At 42.1% G+C, this 22,824-nt stretch overlaps 1 protein-coding gene across 4 annotated transcripts in view; it reads left to right on the top strand.

The window, feature by feature from the left end:
* The window catches only part of lmtkb (lemur tail kinase 1 b), a 105,196-nt gene that overhangs the window by 38,523 nt on the left and 43,849 nt on the right, over nt 1-22,824 (top strand). For 2 of the 4 annotated variants that reach the window (XM_090217313.1, XM_090217312.1), the window contains exons 1-2: nt 6,344-6,510; nt 14,121-14,254. In XM_090217313.1, coding sequence (XP_090073439.1) covers nt 6,414-6,510; nt 14,121-14,254 — 231 coding nt within the window. In that variant the 5' untranslated portion in view covers nt 6,344-6,413. Of the gene's footprint in view, nt 1-6,343; nt 6,511-14,120; nt 14,255-22,824 lie in introns of those variants that run through there. The other 2 variants (XM_090217315.1, XM_036960478.2) reach the window with 1 other exon arrangement.

Here is a 22,824-nt window from a genome sequence, read left to right as displayed (position 1 = left end):
CAGGTCAGTACAATACAGTACTGTAGAGTACAGGTCAGTACAATACAGTATTGTAGAGTAGAATATAGGTCAGTACAATACAGTACTGTAGAGTAGAGAACAGGTCAGTACAATACAGTACTGTATGGGTAGAGTATAGTACAGGTCAGTATAATACAGTACTGTAGAGTAGAGTACAGGTCAGTAAAATACAGTACTGTAGGGTAGAGTACAGTTCAGTACAATACAGTACTGTAGGGTAGAGTACAGGTCAGTACAATACAGTACTGTATGGGTAGAGTACAGGTCAGTACAATACAGTACTGTAGAGTACAGGTCAGTGCAATACAGAACTGTAAAGGAGAGTACAGGTCAGTACAATACAGTACTGTAGAGTAGAGTATAGGTCATTACAATACTGTATGGGTAGAGTACAGGTCAGTACAATACGGTGCTGTATGGGTAGAGTACAGGTCAGTACAATACAGTACTGTAGAGTACAGGTCAGTGCAATACAGTACTGTAAAGGAGAGTACAGGTCAGTACAATACAGCACTGTAGAGTAGAGTACAGGTCAGTACAATACAGTACTGTTGAGTAGAGTACAGGTCAGTACAATACAGTACTGTAGAGTAGAGTACAGGTCAGTACAATACAGTACTGTAGAGTAGAGTGCAGGTCAGTACAATACAGTACTGTAGGGTAGAGTAGAGTACAGGTCAGTACAATACAGTACTGTAGGGTAGAGCAGAGTGCAGGTCAGTACAATACAGTACTGTAGGGTAGAGTAGAGTGCAGGTCAGTACAATACAGTACTGTAGGGTAGAGTAGAGTACAGGTCAGTACAATACAGTACTGTATAGTAGAGTACAGGTCAGTACAATACAGCACTGTAGAGTAGAGTACAGGTCAGTACAATACAGCACTGTAAAGTACAGGTCAGTACAATACAGAACTGTAAAATACAGGTCAGTACAATACAGTACTGTAGGGTAGAGTAGAGTGCAGGTCAGTACAATACAGTACTGTAGAGTAGAGTACAGGTCAGTACAATACATTACTATAGGGCAGAGTAAAGTACAGGTCAGTACTATATAGAACTGTAGAGTACAGGTCAGTACAATACAGTACTGTAGGGTAGAGTAGAGTACAGGTCAGTACAATACCGTACTATAGGGCAGAGTATATGTTAGTACAATACAGTACTCTAGAGTAGAGTATAGGTCAGTACAATACAGTACTGTAGGGTAGAGTAGAGTGCAGGTCAGTACAATACAGTACTGTAGAGTAGAGTACAGGTCAGTACAATACAGAACTGTAAGGTAGAGTACAGGTCAGTACAATACAGTACTATAGGGCAGAGTAAAGTACAGGTCAGTACAATATAGAACTGTAGAGTACAGGTCAGTACAATACAGTACTGTAGGGTAGAGTAGAGTACAGGTCAGTACAATACAGTACTGTAGAGTAGAGTACAGGTCAGTACAATACATTACTATAGGGCAGAGTAAAGTACAGGTCAGTACTATATAGAACTGTAGAGTACAGGTCAGTACAATACAGTACTGTATGGGTAGAGTACAGGTCAGTACAATACAGTACTGTAGAGTACAGGTCAGTGCAATACAGAACTGTAAAGGAGAGTACAGGTCAGTACAATACAGTACTGTAGAGTAGAGTATAGGTCATTACAATACTGTATGGGTAGAGTACAGGTCAGTACAATACGGTGCTGTATGGGTAGAGTACAGGTCAGTACAATACAGTACTGTAGAGTACAGGTCAGTGCAATACAGTACTGTAAAGGAGAGTACAGGTCAGTACAATACAGCACTGTAGAGTAGAGTACAGGTCAGTACAATACAGTACTGTTGAGTAGAGTACAGGTCAGTACAATACAGTACTGTAGAGTAGAGTACAGGTCAGTACAATACAGTACTGTAGAGTAGAGTGCAGGTCAGTACAATACAGTACTGTAGGGTAGAGTAGAGTACAGGTCAGTACAATACAGTACTGTAGGGTAGAGCAGAGTGCAGGTCAGTACAATACAGTACTGTAGGGTAGAGTAGAGTGCAGGTCAGTACAATACAGTACTGTAGGGTAGAGTAGAGTACAGGTCAGTACAATACAGTACTGTATAGTAGAGTACAGGTCAGTACAATACAGCACTGTAGAGTAGAGTACAGGTCAGTACAATACAGCACTGTAAAGTACAGGTCAGTACAATACAGAACTGTAAAATACAGGTCAGTACAATACAGTACTGTAGGGTAGAGTAGAGTGCAGGTCAGTACAATACAGTACTGTAGAGTAGAGTACAGGTCAGTACAATACATTACTATAGGGCAGAGTAAAGTACAGGTCAGTACTATATAGAACTGTAGAGTACAGGTCAGTACAATACAGTACTGTAGGGTAGAGTAGAGTACAGGTCAGTACAATACCGTACTATAGGGCAGAGTATATGTTAGTACAATACAGTACTCTAGAGTAGAGTATAGGTCAGTACAATACAGTACTGTAGGGTAGAGTAGAGTGCAGGTCAGTACAATACAGTACTGTAGAGTATAGGTCAGTACAATACAGTACTGTAGAGTTTAGTACTGTACAGTACAATGGAGCACACTAGAGTAGAGTTCAGTATATTTTACTATATATGCTGCACTGAACTCTATTGTACTGTGTTGTACTGAACTAAACTTTACTCTACTCTGCTCTGCTGTGCTGTGCTGTACTGTGATGTACAAACTTGTGAAACATTGACATCTATGATTGGGACATATTTAATCCAGTCCAAACCAACTAAATGTGGTATTGTTAGTTTAATAGCCAGTGTGTAGAATAATACCCAAATATGCAAAGCAGGATATTACATTTGTCTACCTTTGTGTACCAATTCAGGATACATCACCATGGACAGAATGATATTCATCATGATGTGTTTCTGTATAGTACAGCTCATGGACCCATGATGTCATTCTGTTACTATAAAACTGTTACCTGTTGTTAATCCACTTGATTTAGTGTAGTTCAATAGCCAAAATATATTTTTTCAAACTCAAGACGCCATGTCATAGTTGACACCCTATTCTTTCTGCAGACATCTTAGAATCTTAATTCAGAGTAGATATTTAAGAGTTTTTGGAAAACGTGGTCACATAAAACAACTAGATAGATTTTACTACCATTCTTTGACCAAACTTTACATCTGCAATGTTTTAACATTTACATGTATTTATTTATTTCTACAAATTGTGGAAATTGTTATAAGTAGTCCTTAGTATGGTGTGTTTAACTTTGCAGTCAATGGTTTTTGTTTGGCAACTGTGACCTCGTATCTGAAGACTGCACACTCCAATAAATATTATGGGTGATGTTTTGGCCACTCAAAAGGCTATATTGTACATGGGAATCGGGATGACTGGGGCTGACCTTTAAAAACAGTGTTTTGTAAAAGACTGATTTGCTTGTTCCATTGTGTTCACCACAACAACCAGTCTTTGTGTTGACAGACTGTCAGATCCATACTCTATGTGAAGCCTGTCTGTCTTGGATCCCCTATCCCATCTGTGTTTTCTAATCTCTGCTCATTGTCTTCCACCATTCTGGGTCTTGAAGCGCCATGTTTTTCTTTCAGTTTCAGTTTTCAATTTAAGGGTCTTAATTGTCATGGGAAACATATGATTACATTGCCAAAGCAAGTGAAATACATAAGAAACAGAAGTGACATAAATCATTTTAAAAAACAGTAAACATTAAACTCACATTAGTTCCAAAAGAATAAAGACATTTCAGATGTCATATTATGTGCAAATAGTTAAAGTACAAAATGGAAGATATATCAAAATATGTTTGTATTTACAATAGTGTTTGTTCTTTACTGGTTGCCCTTTTCTTGTGGCAACCAGTCACACACCTTGCTGCTGTGATGGCGCACTGTGGTATTTCACCCAATAGATATGGGAGTTTATCAAAATTAGGTTTGTTTTCAAATTCTTTGTGGGTCTGTGTAAACTGAGGGAAATATGTGTCATTAAGATTGTCATACATTGGGCAGGAGGTTAGGAGTGCAGCTCAGTTTCCACCTCATTTTGTGGGCAGTGTGCACATAGCCTGTCTTCTCTTGAAAGCCAGGTCTGCCTTAGGCAGACTTTCTCAATAGCATGGCTACGCTCACTGAGTCTGTACATAGTCAAAGCTTTCCTTAAGTCTGGGTCAGTCACAGTGGTCAGGTATTCTGCCTCTGTGTACTCTCTGTTTTGGGCCAAATAGCGTTCTAGTTTGCTCTGTTTTTTTGTTAATTCTTTCCAATGTGTCAAGTAATTATCTTTTTGTTTTCTCATGATTGGGTCTAATTGTGTTGCTGTCCTGGGTCTCTGTGGGGTTTGTTTGTTTGTGAACAGAGCCCCAGGACCAGCTTACTTAGGGGACTCTTCTCCAGGTTCATCTCTCCGTAGGTGATGGCTTTGTTATGGAAGGTTTGGGAATCGCTTCCTTTTTGGTGGTTGAAGAATTTAATGGTTATTTTCTGGATTTTGATCATTGGCAGGTATTGGCCTAATTCTGCTCTGTATGCATTATTTGGTGTTGTACGTTTGACACAGAGGATATTTTTGCAGAAGTCTCAATTTGATGTTTGTCCCATTTTGTGCCCTTCTTGCCTTGTGGCGCTGATGTTTAGTCCGATGTATGTATAGTTTTTTTGTGTGTTCTAGCGCAACTGTGTCTAGATGGAATTTGTATTTTTGGTTCTGGCAACTGGATGTTTTTTTTTATAGATTTACTGTCAGGGCCCAGATCTGACAGAATCTGTGCAGAAGATCTAGGTACTGCTGTAGGCCCCCAAAGGGAGAGGACAGAAGTCTCTGTCACGGGTTGACACATCTCAGCACTTGTGAGCTTGTCTTTTAGCTTGTATGTGAGCCTGTCTGTTAGCTTGTCTGTGAGCCTGTGTGCTAGCTTGTCTGTGAGCCTGTTTGTTAGCTTGTGTGTTAGCTTGTCTGTGAGCCTGTCTGTTAGCTTGTATGTTAACTTGTGTTTTAGCTTGTATGTGAGCCTGTTTTTTTAGCTTGTGTGTTAGCTTGTCTGTGAGCCTGTTTTTTAGCTTGTGTGTTAGCTTGTATGTGAGCCTGTCTTTTAGCTTGTGTGTTAGCTTGTGTGTGAGCCTGTTTGTTAGCTTGTATGTGAGCCTGTCTTTTAGCTTGTGTGTTAGCTTGTCTGTGAGCCTGTTTTTTAGCTTGTGTGTTAGCTTGTATGTGAGCCTGTCTTTTAGCTTGCGTGTTAGCTTGTGTGTGGGTCTATGGGTCCTCCAGTCACTGACTGTGTCCAGAGTGATAGCATCTGACTATCAGCATCCTCCTCAAGTCTAACCCGTTTACTGTGTACGTTTCCCCAACAAAGTGAATGTATTATATAGATACAGGCACATGCAGGCACTGTGCAGTTATGTTCGGAGGCACACACACAGCTTTCAGGCATACACATAAGCGCATGCATGAACGCAAGTGCACACTCACATAACACACACATAGTGATGTCAAACTCTGAGAAGAACAGTAGACAGTGAGACAGGATTCAAAGAGAACTTTGTGTGCAGCCGGATGCAAATCCTGACCTACAATGTCTGGAAAAGGGCCCAGTCCCAGTCCCACACGCACCCAGAGACACAGACAAGAGACGGAGCAGTGTGTGTGTGTGTGTGGTCAGAGACTCAGACATCTGTCAGTGTGTGAGGGGACAGTCCTGTCCCTCCATGGGGGTCGGGGGTACCAGCCTGTATCTCTCTGCTCAGGGGGGTTTGGTGACCAGGGCTGATCTCAGAACAGATGCTCTCTCTCTGCTATGGGGAGGGGGCTTTGGGTTTGATGACCAGGGCTGATCTCAGAACATATATTTTCTAGTAGGGCTTGTAATGTTAAACACATACTGTATTATTGGGATATTTTCTTTTGGGTCCGTGCTGGGTTTAGGTGTTCAGGAGTAGGTGGCTGTAGGGGGGAGAGCAGGGGAGAATGACTTCCCCCTCTCGTTGAAGCCACATAAGTTTCGACCTTGGTACTGCAGGCATTGTAATCAGAAAACAAAATCCCCCAATATAGTTAATAGAAAAATGACAATCTTCATGGCCAATCTTCGTATAAATAAAAACATATTTTGAAAACAATCATGGTACCAATAATTGCTTCTTATACACCAGATGTATGTCTTTAAAATCGCACACAGAAGAAGTTATAAGGATAATTTAGTTGCGAATGGCAACCTGCTGTACCCCTATCAGCCTTAAACTTTAGTTATCCATTCATAAGGGGCAGCACTGAGCTAGCCTGCAACGTCTCTTCCTGGAGTAACTCAAACTGCGCATGTTATGTCTCCATGAGACGCCATCTTAACCAACTTCTTTTGGCTTCAATGCGCTATTGAGTTTTCACATAGGAATGAATGATGTGACCGATGGCTTTGTCCATTCATATATACAGTCATTGGGCGAAAGTCTTGGGCCAGGACTCAATCCGATCCGCTTTACAGTTAAAGGTAATATCCGATTGAGCCAACATGCGAAGCAATTACCATGAATGTGATATCCGATATCCGAGGGGGGGGTGTGTCAGTGTTCTGCAAAGATATTCAGTATCTATTCTCTACGGTGTTGTGTGTGTTATTGTTCAGTGTTAATACTGGGAGTGCTCCATAGAGACAGGCTCATAGCCAGAGTGTTGCGCTGCTGACAGAGCAGTGATAAGAGGACAAACATGCCCTCTGTCAGCACAGTATGCCCTACATACACACCCTGCCATGATTATATTGCCTGAGCTAGTCCTATCTCTCCACCCAGAGCTCGGGGCACGGCACTTTGAATATTGAGAGACATCCGCTGACAAGAGTTCATCCATCGTTTTCCAACTGTCATGACAGTTCAGACATTTCATTTATTCACAATGCATTGGAGGAAACAGACATGCGAAACTCAGCTTGAGTCAGCCTGCCTGGGCATAACAGACTGTTTAGAATACAACTCCAATCCAGTTCTGTCTGGCTCAGACGAGTCTGAAGCCAAAGCAAGGCCTCTTAGTTGAGTTCCTGTAAGTGCTGGAGAATACTCAGGGGGAGAGAGAAGGGGCTGTTGGGTTTCTCGAACACAGCCCCCCCCCCCCCATATCTCTCTCTCTCTCTCTCTCTCTCTCTCTCTCTCTCTCTCTGTCTCTCCCACACTCTCTCACACTCTATCCTCTCCTCCACACTTCATCAGAGTGGTTTTCAGCTCTCTCCACTTCACTGTGCTAAAAATGCCTACCACCCCTGAGTCACTCAATGAAAGGCATGGGGTTTCTACACAAGCTTGTAGCTTGCTAAGAAAAGTGCTTTTACGCGTTCAGCTCGGAAATACCTTTTCTCCCTCTCTATGTATAGTCAGGTCCTTGATAAAGATGACCAAAAAGACAGTTAACCATAACAAGAAATAGACCCTAAACATAAAAAACCCACCACCATATTTTACCATAGGTATGGTGTACTTTTCTGCATACGGTATGCTTTTGACACACCAACCACTTGTGTGCGTGTCCAAAGAGCTCTGTTTTCATGCCGTCTGACCATAGCACCGCCTGGAGTTTGATAAACGGCATTGGCACTTGGATTGGAACCGGTGCCACTGTCATATGACATTAAAATACAGGTCTTACGCCACACACAGCAGTGGTGGGTTTGGCATTGAAAATCAACAAGTCTCAATCTCTGGACTTGAACCCCCTTGAAAACCTGTGGTTTGAATTGAAGAGGGCAGACGAAGGAGAGCAAGGATCTGGAAAGATTCTGTGTGGAGGAATGGTCTAAGATCCAATGTGTTCGCCAATCTCTTAAAACATTTTCTTTAAAGACTCCGCGTCGTTATCCTTGCAACGGGAGTATGCTAGAGTATTGAAAACAGGTGTCAGTTTTAGCACTATCTTTTTTAGATGTTTTCATTACTTGTTGAAGAAAATCTCTTTCCCTGAGCAATTGTATTAATATAAAATATTAGAATGTAAAACAAATTGAGCATACAATATAGCTCAGTATTTGTATTATTTTTTTTATACAGTATTTTTTGCCCTTTATCAACGGTGCCAATAATTATGACTGTGTCTCTCTCTCTCTTTCTCGCTCTCTCTCTATCTCTCTCTCTCTCTCTCTCTCTCTTTCTCACTCTCTCCTTCCTTCCCTCCCTCCCTCCTCCTTTCTTAAAAAAACAGTGCTCTCTCTTCAAAATGTTCTCCTCTCTCTTGAGGGATATGCTGTGCCATGTGGTTGGCGTGTATCTGAAGGGATGAAGGGATGTGCTTGGTGTATGTCTCTATCTCCCAGAGGAGGAGTGACCTTTAGGGAGCTAGAAGCTATTTGTCTTTCTTAAGATCTCTGCTCATTATAGCTCAGAACAGGAGAGGGAGATTCTCCATCTGCACCAGCTTCATTAGGCGGGATAGAGACAATACCATCGAACTCTCACCCAGCTATTCAACAGCAACGCAGCACAGAGGCATTGTGTGTGTTTGTGTATCGACGTGCATCTAGCATGTGCGTGTGTGTGTGTTTGTCTATCTACAGGTAACTGACGAAATAATGGGAACACTTGAGTAAATGAAGGATACAAAGTATGTTGAAAGCAGGTGCTTCCACACAGGTGTGTTTACTGAGTTAATTAAGCAAGTAACATCCCATCATGCTTAGGGTCATTGAATAAAAATGCTGGGCAGGCCATTATTTTGGCTACCATAGCTAAGCCCCCATAGGATGACAATGCCCCCATCCACTGGGCACGAGTGGTCACTGAATGGTTTGATGAGTAAGGAAACAATGTAAACCAAATGCCATGGCCGTCTCAGTCACCAGATCTCAACCCAATTGAACCCTTATGGGAGATTCTGGAGCGATGCCTGAGACAGTGATTTCAACCACTATCAACAAAACAACAAATTATATTATTTCTCGTGGAATAATGGTGTCACATCCCTCCAATAGAGTTCCAGACTCTTGTAGACTATGCCATGGTGCATTGAAGCTGATGTGGCTCATGGTGGTCCAACGTCCTATTAAGACACTTTATGTTGGTGTTTCCTTTATTTTGGCAGTTACTTGTGTATGGATCTATATTTGAGTGTGTGTGTCTGTCTAGTTATTGCTTTTACACACACACACACACACATACACACACACACACACACACACACACACACACACACACACACACACACACACACACGTCTGCAGTTAAACCCAGCTAGGCTTCTAAACACACTTCAAAACAGTATAGACCTTCCAATGTATCTGTTTATCCACTCTCGCCATTTTCCCTGGCCTCTACCCAATAGCCCATCATTATGGGAAGCACTGGGAGACACTCTCTGTTTGAACAGGGATCCAGGATCAGGCATTAAACCACTATTTACTATCTCCTCACCACTACTAGCCCCATTAAAAGCGCTAGCCTGCCTAGTCTGCCAAGCACATTGTATAGGCTATATAGCACATTGTATAGGCTATATAGCACATTGGGTTGAATACTACCCCCTGTCTTTCCTGTCACCTCTATTTGAACAGGCCTTTAGTATTAGCTCAGCTTTAAGTGTTTTATTTTAATCTGAGGCTGAACACAGCAGACCCTAGTGTGCCTCTCAAATATAGTCTACTCCTTTAATATTAATGGAGAGCTGTGCTCTGGTCCTGGTATGGTCCCCCCATTGAACCATAGGGCTGATCGATGTAGACGTTGTGTGGAGGGTGAGTGGGTTTAATACAGCTCAAAACAGCACAGTGCAGAGTACTGGAGAATAATAATCTTCCTCTTGGTGATCCTTTATAGTCCCAAGCCAAATAACTAGTATAATTTGATGTTAGCCCTATAGAAAGCCTTTAGATTGCTCTTTTGTAGGGCTAGAGAAGCATTGACTGGTTTAGTCAATTAGCAGGCTTTTGCCAAGGTGTTCCTCCACCTCTCTGTTAACTGGTGTGTTCAGGACATTTTAGACATCTTTAATTAAAGTACTACATAATACAAAGTACTACTGTTCAATTATAGTTCCACAAATGTGGCTTTATTTTAGGATGATGAGCAAATCCAACAACTGACTGCTACGATGGTAGATCCCATCTTTGTTTCCTACTGTGATCTTTACACTCTATGCCCAATTATCCTAAAAGCATGATACATACTAAGAGCCTGCCAGCGGTGGTACCAGCGCTCACAGGATCAGCACAAACTGGCAGCAGACATGACAAAGTGTGTGTGTTTGTGTGTTGGCATGGATCAACACAGGAGATTTACAGCTGAAGACAATCCTACATGGCTGTCCGTCCAATCTGTTTCCATGGTAACCGCTGGCCCTCTCAACCCTTAGTTAGGTGAAAATAACAACTTGTGTCTAAGAGACGAAATTAGATGTGAGATATTATTCAAAAAGATTGGAAAAAATACACAGTTCAAAATGAGAGAGAGGGAGGCAGAGGGAGGGAGTGAGAGAGAGAGAGAGAGAGTGCGCGCTGTGGTGGTAGTAAACAACATCAACTCAGACCTCTAATTAATATTTCATCATAATAGCATGTTGCCATACATTACTTTGCTTGTGTGTTTGTGTCTCTGTGTGTGTCTATTGCTTTTAATTAGATCAGCCAAGCACTTCTGTAGACAAAGTAAGTGTCTGAAATGGCACCCTATTCATTATATTGTGCACTGCTTTTGACCAGAGCCCATGTGTCTCTGGTCAAAAGTAGTGCACTATATTGCAGTACAGATGTAGGATCCTAATTTGATTACCCTGTTGCTGGAGAACGTTTCTGCAATGCAGGACATGTTTTACTTGTAGTGCATTTGCACCCTTTTCCATATATACAGATGTAGTATCTTAATTTTAGCCACTTTTACATTTCAGACTTGATTTTCCGTTACAAAAAAATTCCATTAATTATAATTCACATAATAATTCACATTTCCTGTTGCTGCAGGATTATTTTCCTTCTTTAGCAAACTGGCAAAAATGAAGATCCTACATCTGTATACATGGAAAAGGGTGCAATTTTGGACACACATAGGACTCTGAGTACGTCACATAGCCTGATCCCTACATAATATTACGAAGGCCTCCATCCATAGGAGAGGATATCTAGCTAATATATATGCAAAATGCAGAGCAGAAAATAAATTGTGTGCATATTAAGCCTTCTGTTGGCTGATCACTACACTAGGGGATTTAGTCTGTCACCAACTTCAACCAGGGTTTTTCCATAAGCCTCTCTCTCTCTCTCTCTCTCTCTCTTTCTCTCTCAGAGATGAACGAAAAAGTACGTATTCGTTTTAATTCGCTGTAGTGTAAGTTAAATTATTATCTTTCAGGTGTGAAGCAACACTAGAAAATATGCTATTATGCAAATCTCATTCAAATTGCTGATTCATACCATATTTAAGGCACTTTCACATAATAACATGTAGATTTGTTTAAAACACGTTAAATCACAGGTGATAAATGATCTAGGAAATGTCTAACTTGTTTTCAAAGTGGAGTGAAAGTGTTTGCTGAATAACAGACATCAATATATTACTTCTGCCAAATATTTAATTGACTCTATCTAATTATAGTAAATGTATCTAGTTGAAGAAGATACTCATGTCTCTGCAACATGGTGTATTTTTAATTTTCTTACCAAATAAATCATTATTTTCATTGTCATTTTTTGTTGGGACGGGGGGGGTTACAGGTCCAATATTCATATCAATTCACACACTCAGTTTATACCAGTATGTACCTGTATCTCTTAGTGGCAGCCTACATCATATTGACCACACAGAAGAAGTTAGGATTTTGTAATAATTGGTATGTAAAGGAACAGAAAGTGGGCCTACACCCCCAACTCCTATTCCCCTCTGTCTCCGTCCAACCACCCGCATCCCCCCCACCAGGAACACATGGTCCCACCCGTGCTAGCAACACAGGTTGGTTGTCAGTCCCCACCCCCACATATCTCTGTTTACCCACCTGCCTCCCCACCACTTATCCCCTATGTTTTGGGCTTTGGATGATTCTAACGTTATAACTTCTAATAGTAACTGTATCCACTGGCGGATTGGGTGAGAGTGAGGTAGGTGATTTACCCAGGTTTCAACCTTGACTTCCAATACTATGCCGATGACATCCAGATCTGCCTCAGCACCAAATCCCTCTTCAACCCACCTCTGACCCACATTGAATCCTGCCTCTCCACAATAAATGGATGCAACAGTTGGAAGTCCTTTTCATAGGCACCAAATCCATTCTCACCAAAGCTGGCAACCTCACCCTCATCATTGATGACACCATTAGTGCTGTATTCACATCTCTCACAAATAAACCTTTGTGAACGCTTGTGTTAATCATTTCGAGCAATAGTGGACCTAATTGATTCCAAAATGTAAAATAGACCTCAGGAGGAATACCATCTTATTCAGATGATTTGCCTTTATTCAACAGGCTTCCTCTGTTGAGAGAAGAGGAGCTCTTCATTCTTTTAGAAAGGATTTACAATCTGAGGTGCACAGTTCTTTATAGAAGCAGGAGAATCTTTGATTGATTCATTTAGGTTCTGATAGTAATCCCCCTGCTATCTTAAAAAAAAAATGTATGCCTCTTTTTTTTTTTTTTTCTCCAATTGGTATTTACAATTGGGGAGAAACACAACCCTGCCAAGCCGCACTGCTTCTTCACACACTGCTCACTTAACCTGGAAGCCAGCCTCACCAATTTGAAACACTGTACAACTGGCGACGGTGTCAGCATGCATGCGCCTGGCCTGCCACAGGAGTCCCTACAGCGCGATGGGACAAGGACATCCCAGCCAGGCCAAACCCTCCCCTAACCTGGACGACGCTGGGCCAATTGTAGGCCTTCTCATGGGTCTCCCGGTCACGGCCAGCTGCGACACAACCCGGGATCGAACCCAGGTCTGTAGTGACGCCTTAGACCGCTGCGCCATTCAGGAGGCCCGTAATTCCCAGTATGTGATCATTACTGCATAGCGTGTTGGCCAATAAACAACTGGGACGATTACCATGGAAGTAAAGGTTGAGTTTAACTCAATGGAAAGAAAATTCTGCTCTCTGTCTTATCAAGAAATTAACATTTCCAGTTCTGATATCTTATTGAATTGTGATTCATTCAACCCAGCTGCAAAGCAGTTGCATTATTTTTAATAAAATCCCATAGAATCCGGGGGTCATCGACTGAATTTTTATGAATCATTATGAATGACCTTAGTTCAATTTAAATTGATCACAAAATGTACGATTATGTAGTAGTGAAACATTGAAACGCACATCTTGTGACCCGTAGGAGATTCTGAAATGTGTAGTTGGCAGTAGTAGGTGTGGTGATTGGACAAGTTCATATGTTGAATTTCTATTTTCTTAATTTTTGAAAATAGAGGTCTAGATAATATTATAAAATCGATTAGGGAGAATGTTTTATGCCTGCTTGAGTAGAAGAGGCTGATGAAAAAGTCTGAACACATGGTTCTGCATTCTATGTGTGTCCTTATGGAGCAGGTGTGTTTCTGGGAGCGTTGCTATGTCGATATGGTTTCTTGCTAGGATATTAAAATAGCTGAAACGTTTGATAGGACAATTTAGGGCTGTAGGGCTGTAGCCCCACAAGGAAGCAGCCCCAGTCTGTATGACTCTTCAATAAATGTACCATTGTTCATTAATTGGCATGGTGTCATCATTGTCTAAATGTCCTGGACCATAGGCAATATAATATTATTATTATTATTATTATTATTTATTTTTTATTTTTTATTAAACAAAGTCCAATTTTCAGCAATAATTATAATAATAAAAGTTATATTTTTACCGAATTGAGGGGGTGTCCTCGTCATTGTCTTATGCTGACGGCAGCATCATAACCATAGGCTAGGCTGTATGATCTATTGTCTGGATCTCTGGTTTTGATAACCATAGATATAGAACCCTAGCTAGATAAGCAGGTGTTGTCGAGCCCCTATATGATATATTGTCTATGCTAATGCCTCTATCTGTTCTGAAGATGGTGCTCCTCTGAGTGGGCTGTCGTGGCCGTCGTCTCTGGCAGTGTATTTGTTGTTGTTGTTGTTTTTAAGCTGTAATACCTCAATCTGTCCTGCAGATGGTGCTCCTCTGAGTGGGCTGTCGTGGCCGTCGTCTCTGGCAGTGGTGGCTGTTTCCTTGTCTGGTCTCTTCACCTTTGTCTTCCTCATGCTGGCCTGCCTCTGCTGCAAGAAGGGACACATCGGCTTTAAGGTGAGGCTCAGACACCGACATACTCATGGACGCGCACACACACACACGCACTCACTCAGACGCGCACACTGCACCATGTACTATTTTCCATTTGGAAGTTCATACAAGTGACCTGCACACAAACATAGAGCTGATGACACCCATTAGATGGGTTTGACATGTTACTCTCTCAAACTGCACTCAGATAAAACCTCCTCCAGTGACTGTGTGTGTGTGCTCTGACAGTATGGCAGCTCTGTTTTTAGCTCCTGAGCAATTCTGCAGTATTATTGTTTTTACATTATTAGGCTAGAACATTTCTTTGAGTTATTACATAAACCGGGAATAACTTTGGGATATCAGAGTGGCAGTAACTCACCAGCATTCTGACCAGAAATACGACTTTCCCGAATTGGATGCTTTGTTCATACCCTCCAGGGCAATTTAACTTATGCTAGAGGCTGCTCCATGACTCCGCTGGCAGAGAAGAGGTATTCGTAGTGGACATTTAGTCTGACTCAGGAGGTGTGCACTTCCCAGTATATTCCTCATAAATGTTCAGTCCCTGGACAATAAAGTAGACCATCTCAGGGCCAATATCTCCTTCCAGAGAGACAACATGTTTCACGGAATCATAGCTCTCTCCGGATATACATTACTGTCCCCGTCCATACAGCCAGCTGGGTTCTCAGTACATTGTGCAGATAGGAATAAAGAACTCTCTGAGAAGAAGGAAGGCGGAAGTGTGTTTCATGATTAACTACTCATGGTGTGATTGTGGTAACATACAGGAACTCAAGTCCTTTTTTTCACAAAACCTATAATCCCTCACAATCAAATGCTGACCGCATTACCTTCCAAGATAATTATCTTTGGTTATAGTCACAGCCGTGTATATTCCCCCTCAAGCCGATACCACGACGGCCCTTTAGGAACTACACTGGACTTTTTGAAAACGAATATCTCGAGGCATCATTTATTGTAGCTGGGGATTTTAACAAAGCAAATCTGAGGAAAACACGACCAAAGTTCTATCAACACATTGCCTGTAGTACTCTCACATTGTTACTCTCTCCCTTCGGATAATCAGGTTGCAAATCCGTTCTGCTCCTCCCTTCTGTCATGACGTTGGCCTCTTTGAGTATAGCAACCCCATCCCCCTCTCCCTGCCTCCCCCTCTTGCCTCCTTCAACTAGGCTGCTGTGGTCAGAGGTCGTAAATTCCTGAGACCTCATGGACATACAGTTATAGAGAGTAGTTTTTCATGGAGACAAAGGAAATCCTTCCACCTCACAGAACTTGAGGTACGAACAAATTTCATGTTCCAGAGAAAGTGTAAAAGATCGGTGACTAATCCAGCTACGAACTGGTCCGTTTGTCACAACTTGGGAAGCTCAAGAGAGATGGTGTGGCCACATTACCATAACGCTGTTTATATAATAGCCTCAGATATGAGGTTTACATCTAATTGTTGTATAAGATGAATGAGTGAGTATGATACTGTTTGTATAATTGTGGACTGTTTAATGAAGAAAAATACAATTCCCTTTTGATTTGAACTAAATCAGAGAACCGCCCCTGAGCCCAGTTAGGGTCAGACATCCTGGACCGCCCCTGAGCCCAGTTAGGGTCAGACATCCTGGACCGCCCCTGAGCCCAGTTAGGGTCAGACATCCTGGACCGCCCCTGAGCCCAGTTAGGGTCAGACATCCTGGACCGCCCCTGAGCCCAGTTAGGGTCAGACATCCTGGACCGCCCCTGAGCCCAGTTAGGGTCAGACATCCTGGACCGCCCCTGAGCCCAGTTAGGGTCAGACATCCTGGACCGCCCCTGAGCCCAGTTAGGGTCAGACATGAGTGAGTGTTCATGTGTAAAGGATTAGCATTTTAATTGTTATAATTATCACTCTGTAGTCGACCCCCACTCCTCCTCTTGTCAAACAAGCCACCATGCCGGTTTAGCCCACTAGGCCACATTCTCCTATCATTTCATGTAACCATATTTACTGTTTGTTTATGCATTTCTGTGAATTACTTAGTTAGTAATAAATAAATGATTTAAGACAATTGATGTATAGATGACTCATAGTGAAGACTGGGTTCGTGCAGATTACCAACAATTTACGATGTTTGGAATGAGACTAACGTGAGGTAAAGTAAATAATTCATTAATTCGAAGACTAATTGATCAGATAAAATATCTGATAAGTTATTTTAGGAAATTCTAACTTTGGAATCTGAATATTTTCCTTGGGGCCCCGATTTCCTAGTTAATTAGTTACGTGATTAATCAGTTGATCGCATAGTAACTAATTACAGAGAATCATTGATAAAAACTATCAGTCATCAGTTAATGATAGTGAAGACACGACACTTCCTATAGGCAGGAACTCAAACAGAAAGTACCCGTGCTAAGGTCTATTCAATGTTCTTCTGGCCAATCGAAATCTATACTTCAAGATTGTTTTGATCACGCTGACTGGGATATGTTCCGGGTTGCCTCTGAGACTATATACTGACAATGTGACCGAGTTCATAAGGAAATGTATGGGGGATGTTGTTCCCTCTGTGATGATTGAAACCTACCCAAACCAAAAACCGTGGCTAGTTGGCAGCATTCAAAACTGAAAGGGTTACACACCGCATTTAAGTCCTCAAAGCATGCACAGACCAGCTGGCTGGAGTGTTTACAAACATATTAAATCTCTCCCTATCCCAGTCTGCTTTTCCTACTTTCTTCAAGATGTCCACCATTGTTCCTGAACCCAAGAAAGCAAAGTTAACTGAACTAAATGACTATCGCCCCGTAGCACTCACTTCTGTCATCATGAAGTGCTTTGAGTGTCACGGATCCATCCGGAACTTTCATTACACACACCTGTCCCCTATTCCCACTGATTAGTACTTGTATAAGTGTGCCCTTTGGTTTCCATTGGGCTGTCGATTGTTGTTACAATGTCCATTGGTGCGTGTGTACCTGTGCTGTCTGTTTTGGGCTTTCGTGCCCTTGAGGATTGCACAGATGATTACGGGTCTCATCCCGTGTGTTAATCATTGTGCGCATGTGTTATTTATTCGAGGTACTCCTCGCTCTTTTGTTTGGTCTTAATCCCCTTGCCTTTACACGGCATGACTTAATTTGGGTACAATAAAAAAACCTATTACGCATTCCTGCGTCTGTCTCCTGAATCATTTATGCAACCGTGACATTGAGAGGCTAATTAAGGATCATATCACCTCCACCTTACCTGCCACCCTAGACCCACTGCAATTTGCATACGGCCCACGGACAATCGCCATCGCACATTTGGACAAGATGAATACCTATGTAAGAATGTTGTTCATTGACTACAGCTCAGCCTTCAATACCATAATACCCTCCAAGCTTATCATTAAGCTTGGGGCCCTGAGTCTGAACCATGCCCTGTCTAACTGTGTCCTGGACATCCTGATGGAATGCTCACAGGTAGAGAAGGTAGGAAACAACACCTCTACTTCTCTGATCCTCGACACAAGAGCCACACAAAGGTGCGTTTTTAGGTCTCTCCTGTACTCCCTGTTCATCTACGCATGCCTCCAACTCGCCTGATTACCAATAGTGGCGAAACAGTTTAAAGGGAGTAGGTAAGGGCCCGGGTGGAGTGGTGCCAGGAAAATAACCTTTCCATCAACAAAAAGAAGGAGCTGAACAGCAGAGGGACAGCAGAGAGAGCACGCCCCAATCCACATCGACGGGCCGCAGTGCAGAAGGTGAAAAGCTTTATGTTCCTTGGTGTACACATCACTGACAATCTGAAATGGTCCACCCAACACATGCAGTGTGGTGAAGAAGGCACACCAGTGCCTCTTCAACCTCAGGAGGCTGAAGAAATTCAGCTAGGACACTAAGACTCTTACAAACTTTTACAGATGCACTATTACGAGCATCCTGTCAGGCTTCAGCACCGCCTGGTACGGCAACTGCATCGTTTGCAACCACAGGGCTCTCCAGAGGGTAATGCGGTCAGCCCAACGCATCACTGGGGGCACTCTGCCTGCCCTCCAGGACATCTACAGCACCCAATGTCACAGGAAGGGCAAAAAAATCATTAAGGACATCAATTATCCGAGCCACGGCCTGTTCACTCACCGCTATCATGCAAAAGGCGAAATCAGTACAGTGCATCAATGCTGGGACCGAGAGACTGAAAAACATTTATCAAATCAAAACAAAGTTTATTTGTCACGTGCGCCGACTACAACAGTGAAATGCTTACTTACAGGCTCTAACCAACAGTGCAAAAAAAGGTATTAGGTGAACAATAGGTAAGTAAAGAAATAAAACAACAGTAAAAAGACAGTGAAAAATAACAGTAGCGAGGCTGTATACAGTAGCGAGGCTATAACAGTAGCAAGGCTACATACAGGCAACGGTTAGTCAGGCTGAGCATATAGCATGGCAACTGGGTATGAACTTTGAACTCTTATTCACTAAAGAAGTGATACTCCTAGCTGTCGCGTTAGCGCAGCAACTGTAGACGTGGGCTAGGAGAGGACGGACAGAGTATTTGTCTAATCCGAGGTGAGTGATTGTTGTCCTGATATCCAGAAGCTCTTTTTTTGCCATAAGATACGGTTGCAGAAACATTATGTACAAAATAGGTTACAAAAAACAAAACAAAAAAACACATAATAGCCCAATTGGTTGGGCGCCCGTAAAACTGCTGACATTTCTTCCGGCTCCATTTTATCTCAAGGCCACCCAGTACCCTGCCCTGAACTTAGTCATTGTCACTAGCTGACTACCACCCGGTTACTGTACCATGCACCTTAGAGGTTGCTGCCCTTTGTACTGTACGTAGACATACTGTTTTACTAATTTCATGTTTTTTAGTCAAGGCCATCCTATTCAACTATTGCTGTATATGCAGTGCATTCGGAAAGTATTCAGACCCCTTCATTTTTTCCACATTTTGATAAGTTACAGCCTTATTCTAAAATTGATTAAATAGATTTTTCCCTCATCAATCTGCACAGAATAACCCATAATGACAAATCAAAAACAGATTTTTGACAATTTATAAAACATAAAAACCTGGAAATATCACATTTACATAGGTATTCAGACCCTTTACTCAATACTTTGTTGAAGCAACTTTGGCAGCAATTACAGCTCCGAGTCTTCTTGGGTATGACGCTACACGTTTGGCACACCTGTATTTGGGGATTTTCTCCCATTCTTCTCTGTAGATCCTCTCAAGCTCTGTCAGGTTGGAAAGGGAGCGTCGCTGCACAGCTATTTTCAGGTCTCTCCAGAGATGTTCAATCGGGTTGAGGTCCGGGCTCTGGCTGGGCCACTCAAGGACATTCAGAGACTTGTCCTGAAGCCACTCCTGCGTTGTCTTGGCTGTGTGCTGAATCTTCAACCCTGTCTGAGGTCCTGAGCGCTCAGAGAATCTTGTTTCTCATGGTCTGAGAGTCCTTTAGGTGCCTTTTGGCAATCTCCAAGCAGGCTGTCATATACTGAGGAGCAGCTTCGGTCTGGCAACTCTACCATAAAGGCCTGGTTGGTGGAGTGCTTCAGAGAAGGTCGTTCTTCTGGAAGGTTGTCCCATCTCCACATAGGAACTCTGGAGCTCTGTCAGAGTGACCATCGGGTTCTTGGTCACTTCCCTGACAAAAGCCCTTCTCCCCCGATTGCTCAGTTTAGCCGGCGACCATCTCCAGGAAGAGTGTTTGTGGTCCCAAACTTCTTCCATTTAAGAATGATGGTGGCCACTGTGTTCTTGGGGACCTTTTTTTGGTACTGTTCCCCAGATTTGTGCCTCGACACAATCCCGTCTCAGATCATTATGGACAATTCCTTCGACCTCATGGCTTGGTTTTTGCTCTGACATGCACTGTCAACTGTGGGACCTTATATAGACAGGTGTGTGCCTTTCCAAATCATGCCCAATTCAATCAATTGAATTTACCACAGGTGGAGTCCAATCAAGTTGTGTTTGTATTTGTATTTATTATGGATCCTCGTTAGCTACTCTTCCTGGGGTCCAGCAAAATTCAGGCAGTTATACAATTTTAAATACATGACAATACATTCATAACATATATCACAACACACTAAGTGTGTGCCCTCAGGCCCCTACTCCACTACCACATATCTACAACACAAAATCCGTGTGTGCATATGTTATCATGTATGCCTATGCATGTGTCTGTGCCTATGTTTGTATAGCTTCACAGTCTGATTTTACTGCTTGCATCAGTTAACTGATGTGGAATAGAGTTCCATGTAGTCATGGCTCTATGTAGTACTGTGCACGTCCCATAGTCTGTTCTGGACTTGGGGACTGTGAAGAGACCTCTGGTGACATGTCTTGTGGGGTGTACATGGGTGTCTGAGCTGTGTGCTAGTCGTTTAAACAGATAGCTTGGTGCTTTCAACATGTCAATACCTCTCAGAAATACAAGTAGTGATGAAATCAATCTCTCCTCCACTTTGAGCCAGGAGAGATTGACATGCATATTATTAATGTTTGCTCTCTGTGTACATCCAAGGGCTGTGCTGCCCTGTTCTGAGCCAATTGCAATTTAAGTCCCTCTTTGTGGTACCTGACCACACGACTGAACAGTAGTCCAGGTGCGACAAAACTAGAGCCTGTAGGACCTGCCTTGTTGATAGTGTTGTTAAGAATGTAGAGAAGCGTTTTATTTTGGACAGACTTCTCCCAATCTTAGCTACTGTTGTATCAATATGTTTAAACCATGACCATTTACAATCCAGGGTTACTCCAAGCCTTTGTCACCTCAACTTGCTTTATTTCCACAATATTTATTACAAGACTTAGTTGAGGTTTAGGGTTTAGTGAAGGATTTGTCCCAAATGCAATGCATTTAGTTTTTAAAATATTTTGGACTAACTTATTCCTTACCACCCATTCTGAAACTATCTGCAGCCCTTTGTTACGTGTTGCAGTCACTGTAGCAGCTGACGTGTATAGTGTTGAATCATCTGCATAGCTTTACTCAAGGCCAGTGGTATGTCATTAGTAAAGACTGAACAAATTAAGGGGCCTAGACAGCTGCCCTGGATAATTCATGATTCTACATGGATTATGTTGGAGAGTTTTACATTAAAGAACACCCTCTGTGTTCTGTTAGACAGTTAACTCTTTATCCACAATATAGCAGGGGGTGTAAAGCCATAACTCAAGTTTTTCCAGCAACAGACTATGATCGATAATGTCAAAAGCTGCACTGAAGTCTAACAAGACATCCCCCACAATCTTTTCATCATAACTTTCTCTCAGCCAATCATTAGTCATTTGTGTAAATGCTGTGCTTGTTGAATGTCCTTCCCTAGTCCTTCCCTAGGCATGCTGAAAGTCTGTAGTCAATTTATTTACTATAAAATAGCATTGTATCTGGTCAAACACAATTTTTTCCAAAACTTTACTCAGGGTTGGTAACAGGCTGATTGGTCAGCTATTTGTACCAGTAAAGGGGGCATTACTATTCTTAGGTAGCAGACTGACTTTTGCTTCCCTCCAGCCCTGAGGGCACACACTTTCTTGTAGGCTTAAACGAAAGCTATGGCAAATAGGAGTGGAAATATCATCTGCTATTATCCTTTTAAAGTAGTTAGCAATATTAGTCAGTTTTGTGATGCATGAGCCATCTGATTCAATTAATCATGGAGCTGAGTTTGCAGGCACTGGTTACAGTTTATATATTTTTCTTGAGTGGGCAGCTTGATGAGTCACTCAATATTTAAGTCACCCAGAAAATGACTGTTAGCACTTGGTGGTCTATAGCAGCTTTCCACAAGAATGGGTTTTAGGTGAGACAGATGAACCTGTAGCCATATTATTTCAACAGGATTTAACAGGAGTTCCTCTCTGATTTTTTCAGGGATGTGGTTGTGAATTTAAACAGCAACACCTCCACTGGCATTCCTGTATTTTCTGTAAATATTATGACCTTGTATTGCTACCACTGTTATCATCAAAGGTATTGTCTAAGTGAGTTTCAGAGATAGTCAGAATATGAATGTCATCTGTTACTAGCATGTTATTAATTTTATGAACCTTGTTTCTTAAGCTACATATGTTAACATGGGCTATTTTGAGCACTTTTCTGGGATGCATGCTTGATTTCATTGCTTTACTGGGAAGCTTAGCAGAAGTAGATATTCTCATGTTATTTAGGTTAGTGCAGGTTGAGCTGCACACAGTGGACTTCCTACTTGGGCCCACTGCCCCAGTGCTAACAGCATAGATCTGGTTCATAGGCACATGATTGCTACATACAATAGCTGCAGGATCAGCAGAGACATTCAGGGCAGTTAGAGGGACATAAATTAGGTTACTTACATTGTGTCTACCAATGCCCCTGGTATAATGTACATTTTCTAAAGCATTATGATGACTCTGCGAACCAATAGTTGGGATTTATTGAGCTGGGCTTGGGTCATTGATAAGTCATTGTCTCAATGCAGCCTTATAATTATGTGAAAGGATCTAGGAACCCAAATGATTTGGGTGGATTCCATCCTCCTTATAAAACGTGTTTTGTTTCCAAAAGGTTTCAAAATTGTCAACAAAAGCTACACCC

This window comes from Oncorhynchus mykiss, chromosome 23 (genome assembly GCF_057628025.1).
Source record: "Oncorhynchus mykiss isolate SJ-2025 chromosome 23, ASM5762802v1, whole genome shotgun sequence".
Lineage (NCBI taxonomy): Eukaryota > Metazoa > Chordata > Actinopteri > Salmoniformes > Salmonidae > Oncorhynchus > Oncorhynchus mykiss.
The sequence above is the reverse complement of the archived record's forward strand: the minus strand, read 5'-3'. Positions and strand labels throughout refer to the sequence as shown.